General features: G+C 43.7%; 1 protein-coding gene across 6 annotated transcripts; it reads left to right on the top strand.

Annotated features, from left to right (window-relative positions):
* Nucleotides 1-3,138: 3,138 nt before the first annotated feature.
* LOC134013059 (polycomb protein suz12-B-like) lies at nt 3,139-16,776 on the top strand. 6 transcript variants are annotated; one of them, XM_062452842.1, is made up of 18 exons: nt 3,139-3,212; nt 3,784-3,958; nt 4,607-4,653; nt 4,763-4,827; nt 5,188-5,256; nt 5,776-5,825; nt 5,923-6,008; nt 8,645-8,882; nt 8,996-9,131; nt 9,215-9,320; nt 9,846-10,032; nt 10,160-10,248; nt 10,931-11,074; nt 11,410-11,567; nt 11,713-11,911; nt 12,047-12,126; nt 13,902-15,949; nt 16,035-16,776. In XM_062452842.1, the coding sequence occupies exons 2-17, from the start codon at nt 3,886-3,888 to the stop codon at nt 14,353-14,355; spliced, it is 2,181 nt and encodes a 726-aa protein (XP_062308826.1). In that variant the 5' UTR covers nt 3,139-3,212; nt 3,784-3,885; the 3' UTR covers nt 14,356-15,949; nt 16,035-16,776. The 6 variants fall into 6 exon arrangements, with proteins under 6 accessions (XP_062308826.1, XP_062308809.1, XP_062308817.1 ...); XM_062452825.1 differs by having other exon boundaries at nt 3,150-3,290; XM_062452833.1 differs by lacking the exon at nt 3,139-3,212 and having other exon boundaries at nt 3,547-3,958; nt 8,996-9,098.
* The last annotated feature ends 540 nt before the right edge of the window (nt 16,777-17,316 follow it).

Below are 17,316 nucleotides of genomic sequence, written 5' to 3'. Positions count from 1 at the left end.
TGCAGTGGACGGATAGACCCCCCCCCCCCGTTGAAATGAACGAATGACTCGAAAAAAGATTCGTTCATTTTACTGAACGAGATTCAAAGAACCGAATCAGTAAAATGATCCGAACTTCCCATCACTAATATCCATCCATGTTGACAAAAAGCAGCTACCTTATTGGTGTAGAACGATCACGTGTCGAACCGTGCCACCAAAATCCTATTACGCTCTGAAGAAACTAGTTCTGCATAAAACATAGACGCAACGATAATCGACTGGAATTTCAGCGCCAAACTTTTTTTTGGTAGCTTAGCACGAATCTTTTTTTATGAGCTAAAGATTGTGTAGATGCCAGACTGTGGAGCGGGAATCATTTTCTAAAAGACTTTTCGTGGTTCACCTTGCAGAATAGAGGCAAGTAGGGTGAAGTGCCTTTCCCAAGGACACAATGTCATTTTGCATGACCGGGAATCGAACCAAAAACCTTCTGATTAATAGCCTGACTCCCTAACCGCTCAGCCATCTGACCCCCGGACTGAGAACAGGCAGAAGAAACTCAGTCAGTCAGTATAACCATGGGTATTGCAGAGCTTCACTTTCCATAATCTGTTTGGAAATTGGCACAATGGTTCTCTGTACAGGATTCTGGGTTCACTCAACGCTTCACTTAAAAGTCCTCTAGCGGCACAACACTGAAATTATTTATTGTTTTTAATTGATTTGTATTGAAATCATGAATTTAGTGCATGACATATTTCCCGCAAAATCCCTTCAACACTAAGTACCCCTTGGTCAGAGTTGCCAGGTCCAGCCCAAAAAATTGGGTTGTACAACCGAGGAGTTAAAGGTCCCATGACATGAAATGTTCACTTTAGGAGGTTATTTAACAATAATATGAGTTCCCCTAGCCTGCCTTTGGTCCCCCAATGGCTAGACATTTTTGAGAAAATGAAAGCTGAAACGGTTGTTTTTGAAAATGTCCCTATTGTGACGTCACAATAGGGAAGGTTACCTCCCCTTTCTCTGCTTAGCCCGCACAGAGAATTTGGCCCACCAATGAGAAAATGAGCTACGACTGTGCGAGCGCGATATCAGAGCCTGTTTAAGGAGAGCCTGTCCACTCCCTATTAAGTAGCCTGGCTCTGCCCTCCTACGTACTTTTGCTCAATTTGGATTTTGCTTTTGTACTAGGTCTGGGATTTCAGTGCATCAGTCGGTTTTCAGAAAAAAAAAATTGTAGGTACAATCAGCGAACAGAGGGAGTGGCTGAGAACGATGACGTTGATGCCCTCCTCCCCACGGGGTTCAGGAAAAGTTGGATTTTACAGCTACGGCAGCTAGCTCCTTGGTGAAGGAGTTGGCTAAGGCGAACGTTAGCGATTGGTTATGGCAGATCAGAGTGGCTCTGGGCAGATCCAATAGTTTTAAACTTCAACAGAGTACCCGCCTTCAAGGAAGTTAACGCTTGTCAATGGAGCGATCCCAGACCCTCTGTACAAATGAAATGTACGAGGGTCTGGTTAGGACCAGGCTACCTATTTAGCCCCATTGTACTGAATATTTTTGCAGTTCCACTAGAGTTCCACTGGGGGTGATCGCAAGCCAGTGCAAAATGAATGGGAGTCTATGGAGCTAAACGGCTAAATTTGTCTTTTTCGCCTGATTGTCGTGGAGAAATCTCAGATTTGATTGTAGTTTTTGCATGTTCAACATGGATTATAGGTCGAACGTTGAATTAACGACTACTTATGTCCTTTTGATTTCTTACAGGGTGAGTCGTTGTTGTCCATAACACGCTAGCATTCTGCTAATGAATGCTGATTGGTTACTGAAGGACTGACTACGACCAGAGATCCCGCTTGATGGCATCCAAAGCGGAATCAGAATGTCAAAGCATTAGCAACATTAGCAACAACATTAGCAAGCCAAAACTCTTTTTCGCATGTGTATTGACAGGGAGAGCCTAACCTGTCAGCTGTGTTGTGATGTCTCGAGAGAAAAAAGGAAGCGACCAGAGCTTGCCGTAAAGCAGTATCTCTGGTTGTACGATGTGTATGACGTCATTGACATTTTAAAAGGCTTTTTAGAACAGAAAAGCGACTTTAAAAAAATCTAACACCCAGCAGTGTGTAATTGTTTTGCCTCCCATTCCAAATTCAGAATTCAAATTACTAGACAAAATATTATATCCCGAGAAAAGTGGATTTTGAGGGGTATAGCTCCATAGACCTCCATTCATTCTGCACTCGTTTGTTAGTGCCCTCATATGGAAATAGAGTGGAACTGCAAGCAGTTCAGAACCGGAAGTTTCCCGAGAGTGGCAGTTCTCCCTATATTAGACATTCTCTGGTGATATTGGTTTTTCCTCGAGACATCATGGCTTGCAAACGACTGAAGCATGGCAGTTAGCCCCGCCTCTTTCTTCCTCATAGCATTTAAAGCTACATACACAGAAACGGCACGTCCTGAGGAAAGCTCACTGTGGGACTGCTCGTAGTGGCTGTAATTCTGCACCAAGGCTGGATTTCGGGAAAGAGACTTCAGATACAGTATTAGGGGACCACTAAGGCCTATATAAAAGCATGCAAAAACAGCATGTCATGGGATCTTTAACACATGTATCCAATAGATGCCTCCATAGTTAAAATATGAAAATGACTGGTGGATTAATATTTTCCTTGTTTTCTGATATTTTCAGGTTTCATGGTTCATTACAACAAATTATTTAATCATGCCGCTTCCTATCACCACCGAACAGAGACACAGAGCAACAATTACTTTATGAAAGGAGTCAGTTTAGTAAAGGAAGTGTGTGTAGGTTATGAACTCTGAACTCTCCCCACACACTTTCCCCATCCGTGCTGTTTACCTCTCTACCAGCGCAGGCCACCACGGGGCAGAAATGCGGCGGCCGCAGTGAGATTTAGAAGTGGCCCAAAAACCCGCCACCCGCGACCAATACATTTTCGCCCGCTACACTGTTTTCAAAGTAGCCCAATTTGGCTAGAAACCCGCGGATATGGCAACCCTGCCCTCGGTTCATGTATCTCTACCAAACCTTCTTGCATTAGAACGACGATGATTCGTACCAATGAGAACTCTCAATTTCCCCAACAAGGCCTTTGATTTGACGAGCACCCGTTAAGGCGGGTTCTTTAGACACAAATCATGGAGGTTTTGGAGTTTTATATTATCTGCATGTTATTTTTATATTGTAATTTAACAAGGTTGGTTCATTTCACTTATTGCATTTTTAGAATGATCACTGTCTTCTGCCTGGACACGCGAACTATACGATGTCGCCGGTACATTGTGTTGCAACAATCCGCCACCTGAGCGGCTAAACAGCAGATAGCCTCGTTAGATGTTCTTTTCATGGATTTCCCCTAGCTACTCGGCTGCTGGAGCAGTGAATAGGCATCTCCAGTTAGCAACGCTAAGCTAGCTACAGAATCCGGTTAGCTTTAGTGAGCTTCTTATCTTTGATGTTCAGTCTCAAGGAAGTGTTTTGAGAAAACATTTTGCGCATTTCCATGTGACGTCTCGAGTTCCTGCCTCGGGAAAACTTGGCGTTTTCTTGTCAAAACATCCACATTTAGTCAGCTGATAAAGCCATCAAAACTGACAACTACTGTGTTTATAGCTAGCTGCAACATTTCACACGAACAGAGATACAGTTAGGTTAGCTGGCGAACGTTAGTTTATCGAGTCCTTTGTTTTGACAAAGAACTAGCGTTTTCTCCCTTGACATATTGGAAACGCGCGTGACACTTTGTTTTTTGTGAAATGGCTCCCCAGAAGCATGGGTCTTCTGGAGGAGGTCACATTGGTTCGGGCCAAAGTTATGGCACCAATACCGGAAAAGCCAATGGCAGTGTGTACCACTCCTCTGCTGTGGTGATGGCCGCAGCCAAGAAGCCCAAGATGGAACACGTTCAAGCCGACCATGAGCTCTTCTTGCAGGCCTTCGAAAGTGAGTTGCTTGTCATCACTAGTTATGCTATTGAGAGTGTCCTGCATGCAATAAAACATTCTAACCTAAGTGCTTTAAGTGGATATAAAAATGTGTGCTCGGTTTGATACAAGTTTGTGACACTTGACAGAATAACCAGAAAATAGGATTTGGAAAGCAGGACAAACAAATAATAAGTATGAACAAATATTACCAGGTTTCAGAATCAAATTATTGATTTGACGTGTTAGATTATGAGCTGTAAATAATACGCTACCATTTTCTGCCGAAAGTTAATACAGGTGGAAATACTTGTATATATTACAGTTTCCGTTCGCAATATGAGGGGAAGAATAGCTTATATTATTCTTTAAACCCCACACGTTTATTTATTCTGAACATAATGCTGAGCCACGTGCAGCCAGCTCCGAAGATGGCATGTGCTGCCTTGGAGATGTGTATTCCACTGATAACATTACTGTAGCGACGCCTGCGTCCTAAATCATGCACGTCAGCATTAAACAATGTTTAATATTAGATCAGAGCTGTTTACACGGAAGTTAGTTATGTCCTAGTTATAGGTAAAAAAAAAAATTGACCTCCGAAAGTCATCATTACCGACAAAAAAAATACTATGTGACATGACGGATATAATTTGTCTATTTTCAGAGCCAACTCAAATCTACAGGTTTCTTAGAACCAGGAACTTGATAGCAGTGAGTCTTCAAGTCTTACGCATTTGCAACATTCACAACTGCCTCAAGTCACTGACAACCATAGCATATGTTACCTTTGAGTAATATTGTTATTTGTGTTGCTTTTCAGCCCATATTCTTGCACAGAACTCTCACTTACATGTCCCATAGACACTCAAGAACAAATGCCAAGAGGTAAGGTTCATTGAAGCTATTGGGTTTCCAAAGGGTAATGTTTATTATTCCAGCTGAGAAGTTTCTTGTTAACTATTATCACTATACCAAATGTACAGTCCCCTCAATTGTCTTGATGCACATTTATTGGGTCACGGTGTGGTCCTCCATTTGCCCGCCCTGCCCCTTCACCCAACTGCCCTACCAATCATGTTTCGAGAATTGGACTACAGCTAGGGATTACCACCAGTCTCTATAAGAAAGCAGCGTGAATTATGTGTATGAACTGTGTATGATCACCTCTGCATCTGTATTATATAGCCTTCTATATACAGTTGATGTTCCTGTGTGCTGGTTTTGTTAATGTATTTCTGGGTACAGGAATTGCTCCAAAGTGGATGACCTGCTGTTCAAAGTGGAGAAGATGAGGGGCGAGCAGGAGACGCACAGGTGAACAACTCAGACCCCATCCTGGGCACTCTTAACATAGTCTAACGCAGTCTTCCTGATGTAGGTTAACATTTCAAAAACAGACCTTGCCTCTTTAAAAAAAGAAATCATCATTGAAAACATCCCAATCACTGAACTTTGGCGACTTATTTTTATTAGATATTTGGTAGCCCTTCACCTGTTTGTAATCATTGTGTCGTGGATATGTAGTTCAGACTTTAAATAGTACCACATCTTACCTGAGATGAAGGTCATGCTTGACCCACCTGGCATTACAGTACATTTACATTTAGTTATTTAGCAGACGCTCTTATCCAGAGCGACTTACAGTAAGTACAGGGACATTCTCCCCGAGGCAAGTAGGGTGAAGTGCCTTTCCCAAGGACACAATGTCATTTGGCATGGCCGGGAATTGAACCAACAACCTTCTGATTAATAGCCTGACTCCTTAACCGCTCAGCCATCTGACCCCCACTATAATGAGAATGGCATTCAACAGTTCTGTGTTCATCTCCTCAGCTTGGCCTCTCACCTGCAACTCACCTTCACCGGCTTCTTCCACGAACTTGGTACGTCTTGAATCAAGTATATACTTCTTCTTGGATGACTCACAATAACTCTGCTTCTAGGATTTTTCTCAAACTCTGCTTTGTGACCCCTTCCCAGAAAAGCCATCGCAGGACTCTGAGAATGAGCAGAACTCTGTGTCTTTAGAGGTGCTACTGGTTAAAGTCTGCCACAAGAAGAGAAAGGTGTGTGTACCTTTTATTTGTTTGATGGGACTTGTTTTAGAGTAGGATCTTACAGACTGTATACTGTATAGACAAGTTTACGCGCCAAATCCCAGGGGGCCGCCATAACTCTACACAAATGCACTTCATTTCCACCGGAAGTGGTTTGCAACGCGTCTGCCGGTGTAAACACAGCGATGTCGATGCTAGCTTGGGATCACGGTTCTACTACTTTGACATACTTGTCGTTTGACATTTACTACTGGATAAGTTGCCAACGTCGTCGCCATACTTTTAAGTACATTTTAGAGTAGATTTATAGTTATAAAGCTTTTGCCAGTCCATCATTTTGGAGCTTTTAACATGGAGCAAAGGCAATGTCAGAAGATGACTTTAGTCGGTGATTCATTAGAACATTTGTTGTCTAGCTCTTCAATCTCTCAGCAAAATGTAGGCTAATTATTTGGCTAAAGGATGCCACACGTATCAGACAGAAGTTGTTCTATAAATTCGTAGCCCGACATTAAAAACATTTATAGTCGGTAGACTGATCGCGTTGTTGTACCCAGTCAAAGGAATAAACACACAGGAACATCATGAACATTCAATGGTCTTGCCAGTTATCCTGGCAAAACATGTAGCATAATGTTCTTTATTTATTGCCAGGACACGGTCCAAGTAGCCTAGGCATACATAACATTGAAAGCTAATTTGTTTGGAATTTCTAGGCTATTTATGTTACATGTTGATGTTCAGCCTATTCAATTTAACAACTTCAGAAGGACAAGACAGGCAGTACACTGTTATCCTTATTTAAGTGGCTTGTCACTGCCTGAAGTGCCTACTTATCTATCTATTCTTCCTATGAACCCGGTTATGACTGCTTTAAACTGCTTTAAAGCACCGGTTGGCTACACACCTCATGCCGGGCTTATACAGATGTGTGTATTGGCACTTTGAAAGGTTTGAATTATTATATCCACATATCAATGTAGAATTATTAAATCCACTGCAACAATAGGACAAAGGAACACCAACAAAATGTGAATAGCCTACAAACAATAAGCATACTACTGTAGTATGACTGTAACAGGCTAGAGGCGATTCTAGGTTTTAAAACTGGTGGTCGTAGCACTCTATCTAACCACTCGTTCAGGTGCTTTCTCGAGTGTTTGCAACCAACTACCGCACACGTCGTTCCCGAACCACTTTTCTTCATGTTGTAAATTGTATATCCTCTTTGTCACTGCGATATCAGTGCTTTGTCGGCACAACGGAGCTAGCTAGCAAAACAAACCCAGCCCGCCAGAACGGAAGTGGATTGCATCGAAGGGAGGAGTTTAGGAAGTAGAGCGGAAACGGCTCAAAAACTTGTCTATAGGGCTGAACGATTTAGGAAAATAAGCTAATTGCGATTATTTTGACTAATATTGCAATTGCGATTTAATATAGGATTATTATATGATTTATTATTAAGAAATATAGATTGGTTATATACTACTGATCTCCAGTCAGCAACATAACACACAAAGTTCAGAAAAATTAAGGAAAACATACCGCCTGTACCCCTTCGAAAATATTTTGGTAAATCAAAGCTAAACTTGGGCTAATAACATGTGGGTTGCACTTTCTTAACTAGCTAGCTACCGTTTTGGAGAGAAAAAAAACTTGCGCTGTGGGAACCGTCAGAAATATTTAGAACTCGCGCATCTAAAGGTTAAATCTTAAAAGAAAAAGAAACGTCTGAACATTTCTGGTCCAGTCAGTAGCCTAACAGAAACATAATGGCACTGACAGCCATAGTGATCCTACTGTATGTGTATCACCGAGGTGCATCATATCTTTCGTGATGAACGCTGTTACTGCTTGAGTAATTTTGTACATGAATATGGAGTTAGGCTTTGAAACATTTTGATCAGTGATACTGTCGGGTGTTATTTGGCTTATTTGACACACTGGTGTTCAGCATTTTAGCTATGCATCGTACATGGCTTAGTGGTGTTTTTTAGGGCTGAATTAGGTTGGTGGTGTTGCCCCGTGAGGTAGCAACGTTAGCCAGGCAGGTTTTGCACAATACTTGACACTGCGCAGCATCTTTTTTAAAGGCAAAATTGGCAAAATGTCTGTAGTGTCAGGTTCTGTCGAGCCTGAGGCCATCGTACAGGTCAAGGTAAAGTGTAACGTGCACCAAAGTAAAATCGCAGCCTTTGCGGTTACAAAATCTTGTTTTGTCACATCGCGATATTATCGCAAATGCAATTAATCGTTCAGCCTTAATACTGTATATTCTTTCTTTCTTTTTCTTGCTTTCTTTCTCTCCCCCCTCCGCACATCTCACTACCCTGTTGTCTCCCAGTGAGGACGTGGATACGTCTCATATGCTACATCAACCTCAGAGGAGGGTCAGTTAACAAGACTGCCTCACTGTACCTCTCTGCGCCAGTCTCCTCCTCCTTCTCCCCACAAGCTTGCCTCCATGTCACCCGTGTGTGTGTGTGTGTGTGTGTGTTGAGCGTGAATTTGAACATCCCTCCTCTACACACTTGTTTGACCTGGTGTGTTGCATATGAAGCATATGCCAGAGATGTTGAAGGGGTGGGGGCGATGAAACGACAAAAGGACTTGAGACACTCTCCTCCGCCCCTCTCCCCACCCAGGATGTGAGCTGCCCAGTGAAGCAGGTCCCCACGGGGCAGAAGCAGGTCCCACTAAACCCGGACCCCAGCAAGCCGGCCAGCTGCCCCTCTCTGATGGTCTCAAGCAGCGAGTTTGAGGCCAGCAACAGCCACATGATCAAGTCTTATTCCCTGCTGTTCAGGGTGTCGCGGCCGGGCTCCACCCACCGCGGCCAGCTCAACGGACTGGGCCGTGCCGAGGGCACTAACGAAAACATAGGTGAGTCGGTGAGGGAGGGAGTGGGTGAAATTAATTAATTCAACATGTTTTTGCATAATAACTTAAAGGTTTGCATATACTTATTTGAAACGTATAGTGTGTGTGTGTGTTAGACTTTACAGAGGAGCTGCCAAACAGGAAGAAAAGAATGTCTTCTCTCAGGGACGAGGGAGAGATGACATTTGTGGCTCAGATGACTGTGTTTGATAAGAACAGGTGTGATGCTGAATTCCACACACGTCCCAGACGGTAATCTTCCTGAAAAACTGAATGTCTTCTGTAAAGAATGTTGACGTTCTAATCCTCGTGTTTGCACATACTCGCGTGTGCAGGCGTCTGCAGCTGCTGGATGGGGAGTATGAGGTGTCTATGCAGGAGATGGAAGTGTGTCCTGTTAACAAGAAGAGGGCTACCTGGGAGACCATCCTTGATGGAAAGGTGTGTGTGTGGGGTGGGGGTGGGGAGGCATGACAAAATAGATAACATACAACCACAAAACAGACTACAAGACAGCCGTAAAAGTGAGACATATAAAAAGCAGACCCATCTACAGTGAGTTATAGGGACAGTTCACCCAAAAATACACAATACATGCTCAAAGCTCCCAAAAATAAATTTGAAAAACTCAACAGCAATGTCTCTTTCCAGCAATCATGACCTGGTTACTCAAGATGAACCCCAGACCTTATTGTTAGCGGTTCATGTTGGAACAATTTTCTTTTTCTACTGAACTTTCTACATGAAACTGCTTTTCAAATGTATTTTGAGCACCACAATCGTAAGTGCCATCTAGCCTCATTATTTCGAGAGAAAGCAGACATTTCTACGGCCGATATCTCCAAAACTCGGCAACTCACACAAAAAAAATCTAGATAGACAAATAGGTAAGTGGAAAAATATTTTTGGGTGAACCATCCCTTTAACTATAATCTCTGGTCTGTAATCTTTGCTGCTCTACCCCAGTGCCTGCCTCCGTTCGAGACCTTTTCCCAAGGTCCCACGCTGCAGTTCACGCTGCGCTGGACTGGCGAGGCAAGAGGCCGCTCCACGGCGCCCGTGGCCAAGCCCCTCGCTACACGCAACTCAGACTGTGCCAGCGCTGCCGCCAGTGAGCCCAGACCGGGAACTGTCAGACCGTCCCACATGCTAGGTGAGATGGCCGGGAGGGGGTTAAATGGGGTTTCCATAACTTGTTCTTAGTCTGTGAGTTTGTGGATGGCCAGCCAATCTGCCTGCTGCGCTTCCTGACTCACTCGCAGCCCTGTCCTCTCATGTAGTACTGAAGGAGCCTCTGAGTAGCGACGTACAGACCAGGAGAGAGAACATCTCAATGGAGACTCAGCAGAAGCTGCGCATATTCTACCAGGTGAGACACTCATCACACACTAGAATAGATGTGGAGGTTGAACAAGTACTAAGAATTTCATTTGTGATCTGAGAAATATAGGTACCAAAACCACTGAAGAAATGTCATCACCAGCTGCATCACTATCTATAATTCTAGAAATATGTGTGTCACCAACATCATCGCGGGCACTGTGCCCAATCAATAATTCCAGGAATCTGTGTGTGCCACCAATTTGATCTTGGGCACTATGCACTAGTATAGCCTAATTCTAGATATTGTTTCATTCTTTTAGCGGGGGGGAGGTCATTTTGGCGGGGCGGGCTGCCCCTCCAAAACAATGGTAGGGGTAGGATTCATAGCAGGGGGCCAAAATCATTTTTGGTGGCTATTACCTTTTTCTCTGTTATTGATTGATTGGTGTGGCATTTACATTTAGTCATTTAGCAGACGCTCTTATCCAGAGCGACTTACAGTAAGTACAGGGACATTCCCCAGAGGCAAGTAGGGTGAAGTGCCTTGCCCAAGGACACAACGTCAGTTGGCATGACCGGGAATCGAACTGGCAACCTTCGGATTACTAGCCCGATTCCCTCACCGCTCAGCCACCTGACTACATCTGTTCATTGTTTATGCCCCCCCCCCCTCCATTTGACTGTACCTACCTTATACCACTGCCATTCTTTTAAACTCCACCTCTTAGTTCCTGTACAATAACAACACGAGGCAGCAGACTGAGGCCAGGGATGACCTCCACTGTCCCTGGTGCACCCTAAACTGCAGGAAGCTCTACAGCCTGCTGAAGCACCTCAAACTCTCGCACAGCCGCTTCATCTTCAACTATGTGGTGAGGGACTCTGTGTGTGTGTGTGTGTGTGTGTGTGTGTGTGTGTGTGTGTGTGTGTGTGTGTGTGTGTGTGTGTGTGTGTGTGTGTGTGTGTGTGTGTGTGTGTGTGTGTGTGTGTGTGTGTGTGTGAGCAAAAGACTATGAATGAGGCAACAATCAGGAAATGGATCTCCAGTTACAGAACTGCCTTAGTGCTTGAGTAGATTTCGGCTCTTCTTCCTAACTCCAACCTCTCCCTGCTTCTCTTCTCCCCTTCCCTTTTTTTCTCCTGTTCCTTATCCTCTCAATCGCCTGTCTCTTTCCTTTCCTACTCATCCACCTCCTTCACCCCCCAGCCCCATCCAAAGGGCGCCCGGGTAGACGTGTCCATCAACGAGTGCTACGACGGTTCGTACGTGGGCAACCCCCAGGACGTCCACAGCCAGCCTGGCTTCGCCTTCAGCAGAAATGGGCCCGTCAAGAGGACCGCCGTCACACATGTCTTCGTCTGCAGGTAACACACCCACAACACTTTGATCACACATGGACACGGAAAACGGAACCAATTTATTTTACAAAAATTGCATCTGAATCAAACATTGTATAGAGACACCCACTCAGCGGGTCAGTCACACCCTGCCTCTACTCCCCACTCTCAGGCCCAGGCGGGTGCGCCCCAGCCTGATCGAGTTCCTGGAGCCCGAGGACGGCGAGGCAGAGCAGCAGAGGACCTACGTGAGCGGACACAACCGTCTGTACTTCCGCAGCGACAGCTGCGTGCCCCGCTGGCCCCAGGAGATGGAGGTGGACAGCGAGGACGAACGGGACCCCGCCTGGCTGCGGGAGAAGACGGCCACGGTGGGACACTGGCGCACGAACGCACACACGCCATCCTACATGCGCAAGCACAGAAACTCCACACATCCGATAAGCAGACTCAAACACATGGAAAGGCCCATGATGGTGACGTTGATCTGACTGTCTCGTTTGCAGCAAATTGAGGAGTTTACAGACGTGAACGAGGGGGAGAAGGAGATCATGAAGCTGTGGAACCTACACATCATGAAGCATGGGTATGATGGCTAGGGATGCGTACCAAAACCCAGTATTAAATTGGCCCCGGTGCTAAATTATGAAAGACTGTAGTATCGATAAGCTTTGACACTATCGGTTCTGCTTTCAGTACTGGAGAAATTACGAAAATATATTGCCTATTTATTATTGTTAAAGATGGTATAGGCAATGTTGTTCGGAAGCACTTTTTGTCGTATTTGCCTAAATAAACTTCACATCTTGATAGCAACCAATACATATAAAGGTTTGACGGTAACATTAAATCATTCTGACATCTGTGGGCGTTGCACGACTGTAATAAACACAACCAATCATTAAGCCGGGCTCGGACTAATGGTTGGACGGGCTATCTGTCTACCTGCTTGCACTCTGCCCCTCCAATCAATGTGCGTTACTGTAGTTCTCAATCAGGCAGAGGTATTGTTAACAACTGAGCAAGAGGCACAAGAATTGTGGAGGAACAGCAGGCAACAAATCCAGTTAAATCCAATCTCAGTTAAAAGACGAAAGATAAATCAAACATTAGTTGAAATAAATATGAATTAGCAATAAGTAAAACCACATCAATGGTCAAGTCAATATTGTTGTTGCTTTTCCACACCAACGTTACTGCAGCCAGCTGTTGATAGCTCACCAGCAATAAGTTAAAACTATTAGCCTATAGAATTTCCCAATACTAACATGCTAGCTTGAAAGTAGTGAATACTACATTTAGTAGACACTCTTATCCAGAGCGACTTACAGTAAGTACAGGGACATTCCCCCCGAGGCAAGTAGTGTGAAGTGCCTTGTCCAAGGACACACCGTCATTTTGCACGAACCGGCAACCTTCTGATTAATAGCCCGATTCCCTAATCGCTCAACCATCTGACATACCGGTTACGATACGACCCCTCAAGTTTTGCTTGGATAATACTGTCACCTCAAATACTTTTGAGATCTAACAACCCAGTCACTGTCCCTTCACTGACTGCCTTCCAGCTCACTTCCATGTATGTATTCACCAAATCCCGCCAGCGCAGTGACGAATGTTGATCTAGGGTGACGTAAAATAAGTGATTTAACTGTTCAGACTGAGGTTGCATTGCCAAATATCAGACCTGTATCCAATTTAAAACCACATATGAAAGTGTCCCAAATCTGATTTGAAAATGGCAGATTCAATGCCCTTTGTGCTGTTCACACTGTCATCCAAGTAACAGACCTGTGATTTGGGCCACATTCAGCTGCAGTGTGAGCGTAGCCTTAGTTTGTTTGGGGCATGTCCCAATTCCTAGTCACTGAGGACTCGCTCCTTATCCAGAGTTGGTGACAAATACAGGTATAAATGAGAATATCTGAAGTAGAGGGTAATTCCAGGGTTGGGTGATATCATGACAAGTACATCAGCAATGACTGTTGGCTGAATCCATCGGTGGTTGGTTTTCTGCCGGTATTTTGTACTTGTATTTAAGTGCTTTCGTTTTTGTTATTTAAAATGGAATCACCCTATTTGGCAAATATGTTATTTAGCTAAATATGGCTAGGTAACAATTGGCCTCTTGCAGTTGGTGTGGCTGCTGCTGTTGATGCTACAGTAGCGTGTTCAGCCGGATGGTGCACCCGCAAATAGTGGTGCAATGGTTCACAAAACTCGGTTTGGATCACGGTTTTTAGTCACTCATCTGATCTTTTTTGGGATAATCAAAAAAAGAGACAACATTTTACTTGAATGCCCATTTATTTGAATCTTATCATTAATAATCTGTCTTATCTTCACCCTCCCTTCCGACAGTTATATAGCGGACAACCAGATGAAGCAAGCGTGCCTGCAGTTTGTGGAATGCTACGGCCCCTACCTGACCCATAGGAGCCTGTGCGGTAACTTTCTGCTCCACCTGGTGAGCATGCACGACTTCAACCTGGTCAGCACAGCCACCATCGACCAGGCCATGGCCCGCCTGAGGCAGATCCAGGCCCAGCAGGAGAGGGATGGAGACGGGGAGGGCGACGGTTCAGCTGGGGAGGGGGCAGAGGAGGAAGAGAAGGAGGGCGGAGACATAGAGGAATGGGAGACAGCGGTCGAGGACATCGATTCGCAGCCTGAGTCGGCGGAGTACGCCAGCTGCAGTGACGACAAGGGCAGCAGCGGGTGCTTGGTGGCCGGCCGGAATGGTGGTGGCGCAGAGGACAATCCTGGAACTGTCACCGCTGACACAGAGTGGCAGAGCAAAAGGCTGACTCTTTGAGGCCCCCCCCATAGGAGGAACTGTAGTGGTAGCTGATTGGTTGGGGGATGGAGGGAAGAGTGGACAAGTGGGGAGAGAGGATAGTTCCAAAAAGCCGCACTGAGACATAGTTGACAGGCCAGAACTTGGAATGTTAAGTACACACACACTGGTTACAACAGGGTTATGTCAGGATAAATAAAAAATATATATATATATATACATATACATATGGCCACATATCACATCATAAGTCCCCTAGTTTCTGCCCTTGGCTAAACTTTAGTTGTCCTTTAATCAACATCATTCAGCACTTTCTCAGGTGCCTGTTTTGGATTTGATACTGCAGTTAATTTAATATAGAGTTTGGATGTAAAAGGCATTTATCATGATTGTTTTGTAAGGGGAGTCTTTGAGGGGTTCTTACAACTCGGAAGACTTGTTTAAAAGTATTTCTGTCTAGTTTTGTTGGCCATTTTGGCCCCCAAAATGATTTTGTACTGACATCTAGCTCTTGGGAAGTGTTGTTCTCATGAAGGTCATTGGCTCTTTGATGAGTTTGCAAGCCTCGTTCAGAGTATCCAAACACTTTACTGGTCAGCCTGCTGTGCTCCTCCCACACCCCAAGGCTAGCCTATCCGGCAGGTACAACTAGTCAGAAGAAGCGTCTCTCATTTCAGTCAGTTGTCTGCATAGATACATTAAATATGATCGCATATCAGTTTAGGTGGAGCACCAATTGTCAGAAACAGAGCTAGTGGATCAGCATCAGGTCATTGGATCCAAGTTCTGATCTCCACCATCAAATGGTTGAATGACTGACCTGAGGTCAACCGCTAGGGAGGACTGTCTTGGCCTACCAGTACAGCCTGTCTATCTACACCCCCCACCCCCACTAACCCCAGTGAGGTGTATACAGTCATCCACCACTCACGGACTGGGACTGGGCCATTATCTGGGGGTCAGTGACATAGGGGTCTGGGTTTTTCCTACTACAGATCAAACTGGTACTAGATCCAGACTCTCCAGCAAACACTGAAGGCAAGTCAAGAGGTCTCACCAGAAACCTGGTCAACATTGCATGAACTTATGTTTTCTTAAATTAAATTTTTTTGAATAACATTTTCTTTTTGTAGTTTTTTTTGTCATGTCATTCCTTTGACCCCTGATCTGAAAATTTGAATTTAAGGATGGATTGGAGTAGGGCTGCAACAACGAATCGATTAAAATCGATTATTAAAAGCGTTGGCAACGAATTTCATTATTGATTCGTTGTGTCGCGCGATTATTACGCCATTCAATATGTCGCGGAGATGTTTGAGTATTAAAAAAAAAAAGTTTAGTTGAGCGCGGAGCGGAGGTAGAGGAAAGGCCATCGGAGAGACGTTGTTGAGTAACGTTGTTCTGAAACACATGGCGGAGGCAGAGAAATCAGTACGACCCAAGTCATCCAAAGTGTGGGAGCATTTCACACTAAATTCATCGAAACAGTGTGTTAATTGACCGAGGTGAAGTTAGTTTCATATTCGACATTCGTCTCACATTCGGAAGACGCTACTTTGCAGCATCGCGTTAGGGACCGGGTGAAAACAACCCATACCATTTTGAAAAATGAGTATGAGTAGACTTTTATAATATTTTTTGGAATATAAAACCTCAGACCCCAGAGTATCTTAACAATGTCTGGTATACTTCCACAGCCTTTACTTTTTCAATTAGGTTTAAAATAAAATGATAGAAAATCACTAATCTTTGAAAATAGCTTAATCCTCGCAAATCGGATTTTTTTTCAAAATTGTGTCAAAAAATCTTAAATATACACCAGATTATTCTAATAAAGTCTGGCCTACTTCCACAACCTTTCAATTTTCATTAAAGTTTTCAAGTTCATCTTGAAAATAGCATTAAATCCACGCTAATATTAATAACTTTTTCAAAATTTTGTGCCTGTTTGTGCACATTCTGAAGATTTTTTGCACTCTGAATTTGCACTGTCAGTTCAGTTTTTGAATAAAGGGTTGGAAATTAATGCTTTTTTGTTTTTGTTTTTTGATCCGATTAATCGGAAAAAGAATCGACAGATTAATCGATTATTAAAATAATCGTTAGTTGCAGCCCTAGATTGGAGTGTTCGTGAAGATGAGCCACTTGTTATAATGTTAGTTTACAGATCAAAGGGGATGAATTTTCTGCCGTTATCTTTTTCTTTCTTGTTGGTGACAAAGATCTGGTTTTGAATACGATGTACACCAGTATTCATTTGATGTTTGTCTGATGCTGTCAAAATGTATCAGGTTTAGTTCCTGTGAACACCAAGACATTTCCTGCTTTAACTGACTCCAGGCGAGAACATAATTTGCTTTTGTCTCTGTGGGATTAAGAAGGGTTTTCAGAGCCAAGTTTAGTTTGTCTGACCATTTTATTAATAATAAAAAATGAGCCACTAAAAGGCTAAAAGGCTTCAACATTAGATAAAAACCAGCTTGAGGTTGTGAATTTTGTAATAAAGGAGTCATAGAAAATGGTTGTTTTCTTTTTTTAATTAAAGATTTGTTACTATTTCCAACTCAGTTGCAGAATACTTTGTGTGAATATATTGTCTATTTAAAATAGGTTGTCAAGTGTTAAGTCTTCAGCACATAGACTGTAAAAAGAATGGACAACGTGTCTCTGCTTCCTCCCACTGTACAAAAATTAAGCCAAAATATCCAGAATACGGGTGCTGCCATCTTGTGCTGGTGATGTCATTAGGAGCCAGAGTCTGCACAGTAGTGAACGGGTAGTGGAGCCGCGGTATCGAGGTCCCACCCATACACTCGCCCAACCCGATCGCGAGTACACACTAACCTCTTTTTATATATGACTCATTAAAAACAAACTGATCAGAAAAATGAGCACTTGAGCAGACTGGTGTGATAAGAACTACCTAAAATGACAGAAACCATCTTTGGAAAACATTTTTTTGACGTACACTTAGATTGT

Source organism: Osmerus eperlanus, chromosome 2, assembly GCF_963692335.1.
Source record: "Osmerus eperlanus chromosome 2, fOsmEpe2.1, whole genome shotgun sequence".
NCBI lineage: Eukaryota > Metazoa > Chordata > Actinopteri > Osmeriformes > Osmeridae > Osmerus > Osmerus eperlanus.
This window is presented reverse-complemented; position numbering and strand designations above follow the sequence as displayed.

Coding starts and splice junctions, on each gene's coding strand:
- LOC134013059 (XM_062452808.1), top strand. CDS start 3,772: ATGGCTCCCCAGAAGCATGGGTCTTCTGGAGGAGGTCACATTGGTTCG. Junction 5,257..5,775: donor GGCGAGCAGGAGACGCACAG/GTGAACAACTCA, acceptor TCATCTCCTCAG/CTTGGCCTCTCACCTGCAAC. Junction 9,321..9,845: donor AGACCATCCTTGATGGAAAG/GTGTGTGTGTGG, acceptor GCTCTACCCCAG/TGCCTGCCTCCGTTCGAGAC.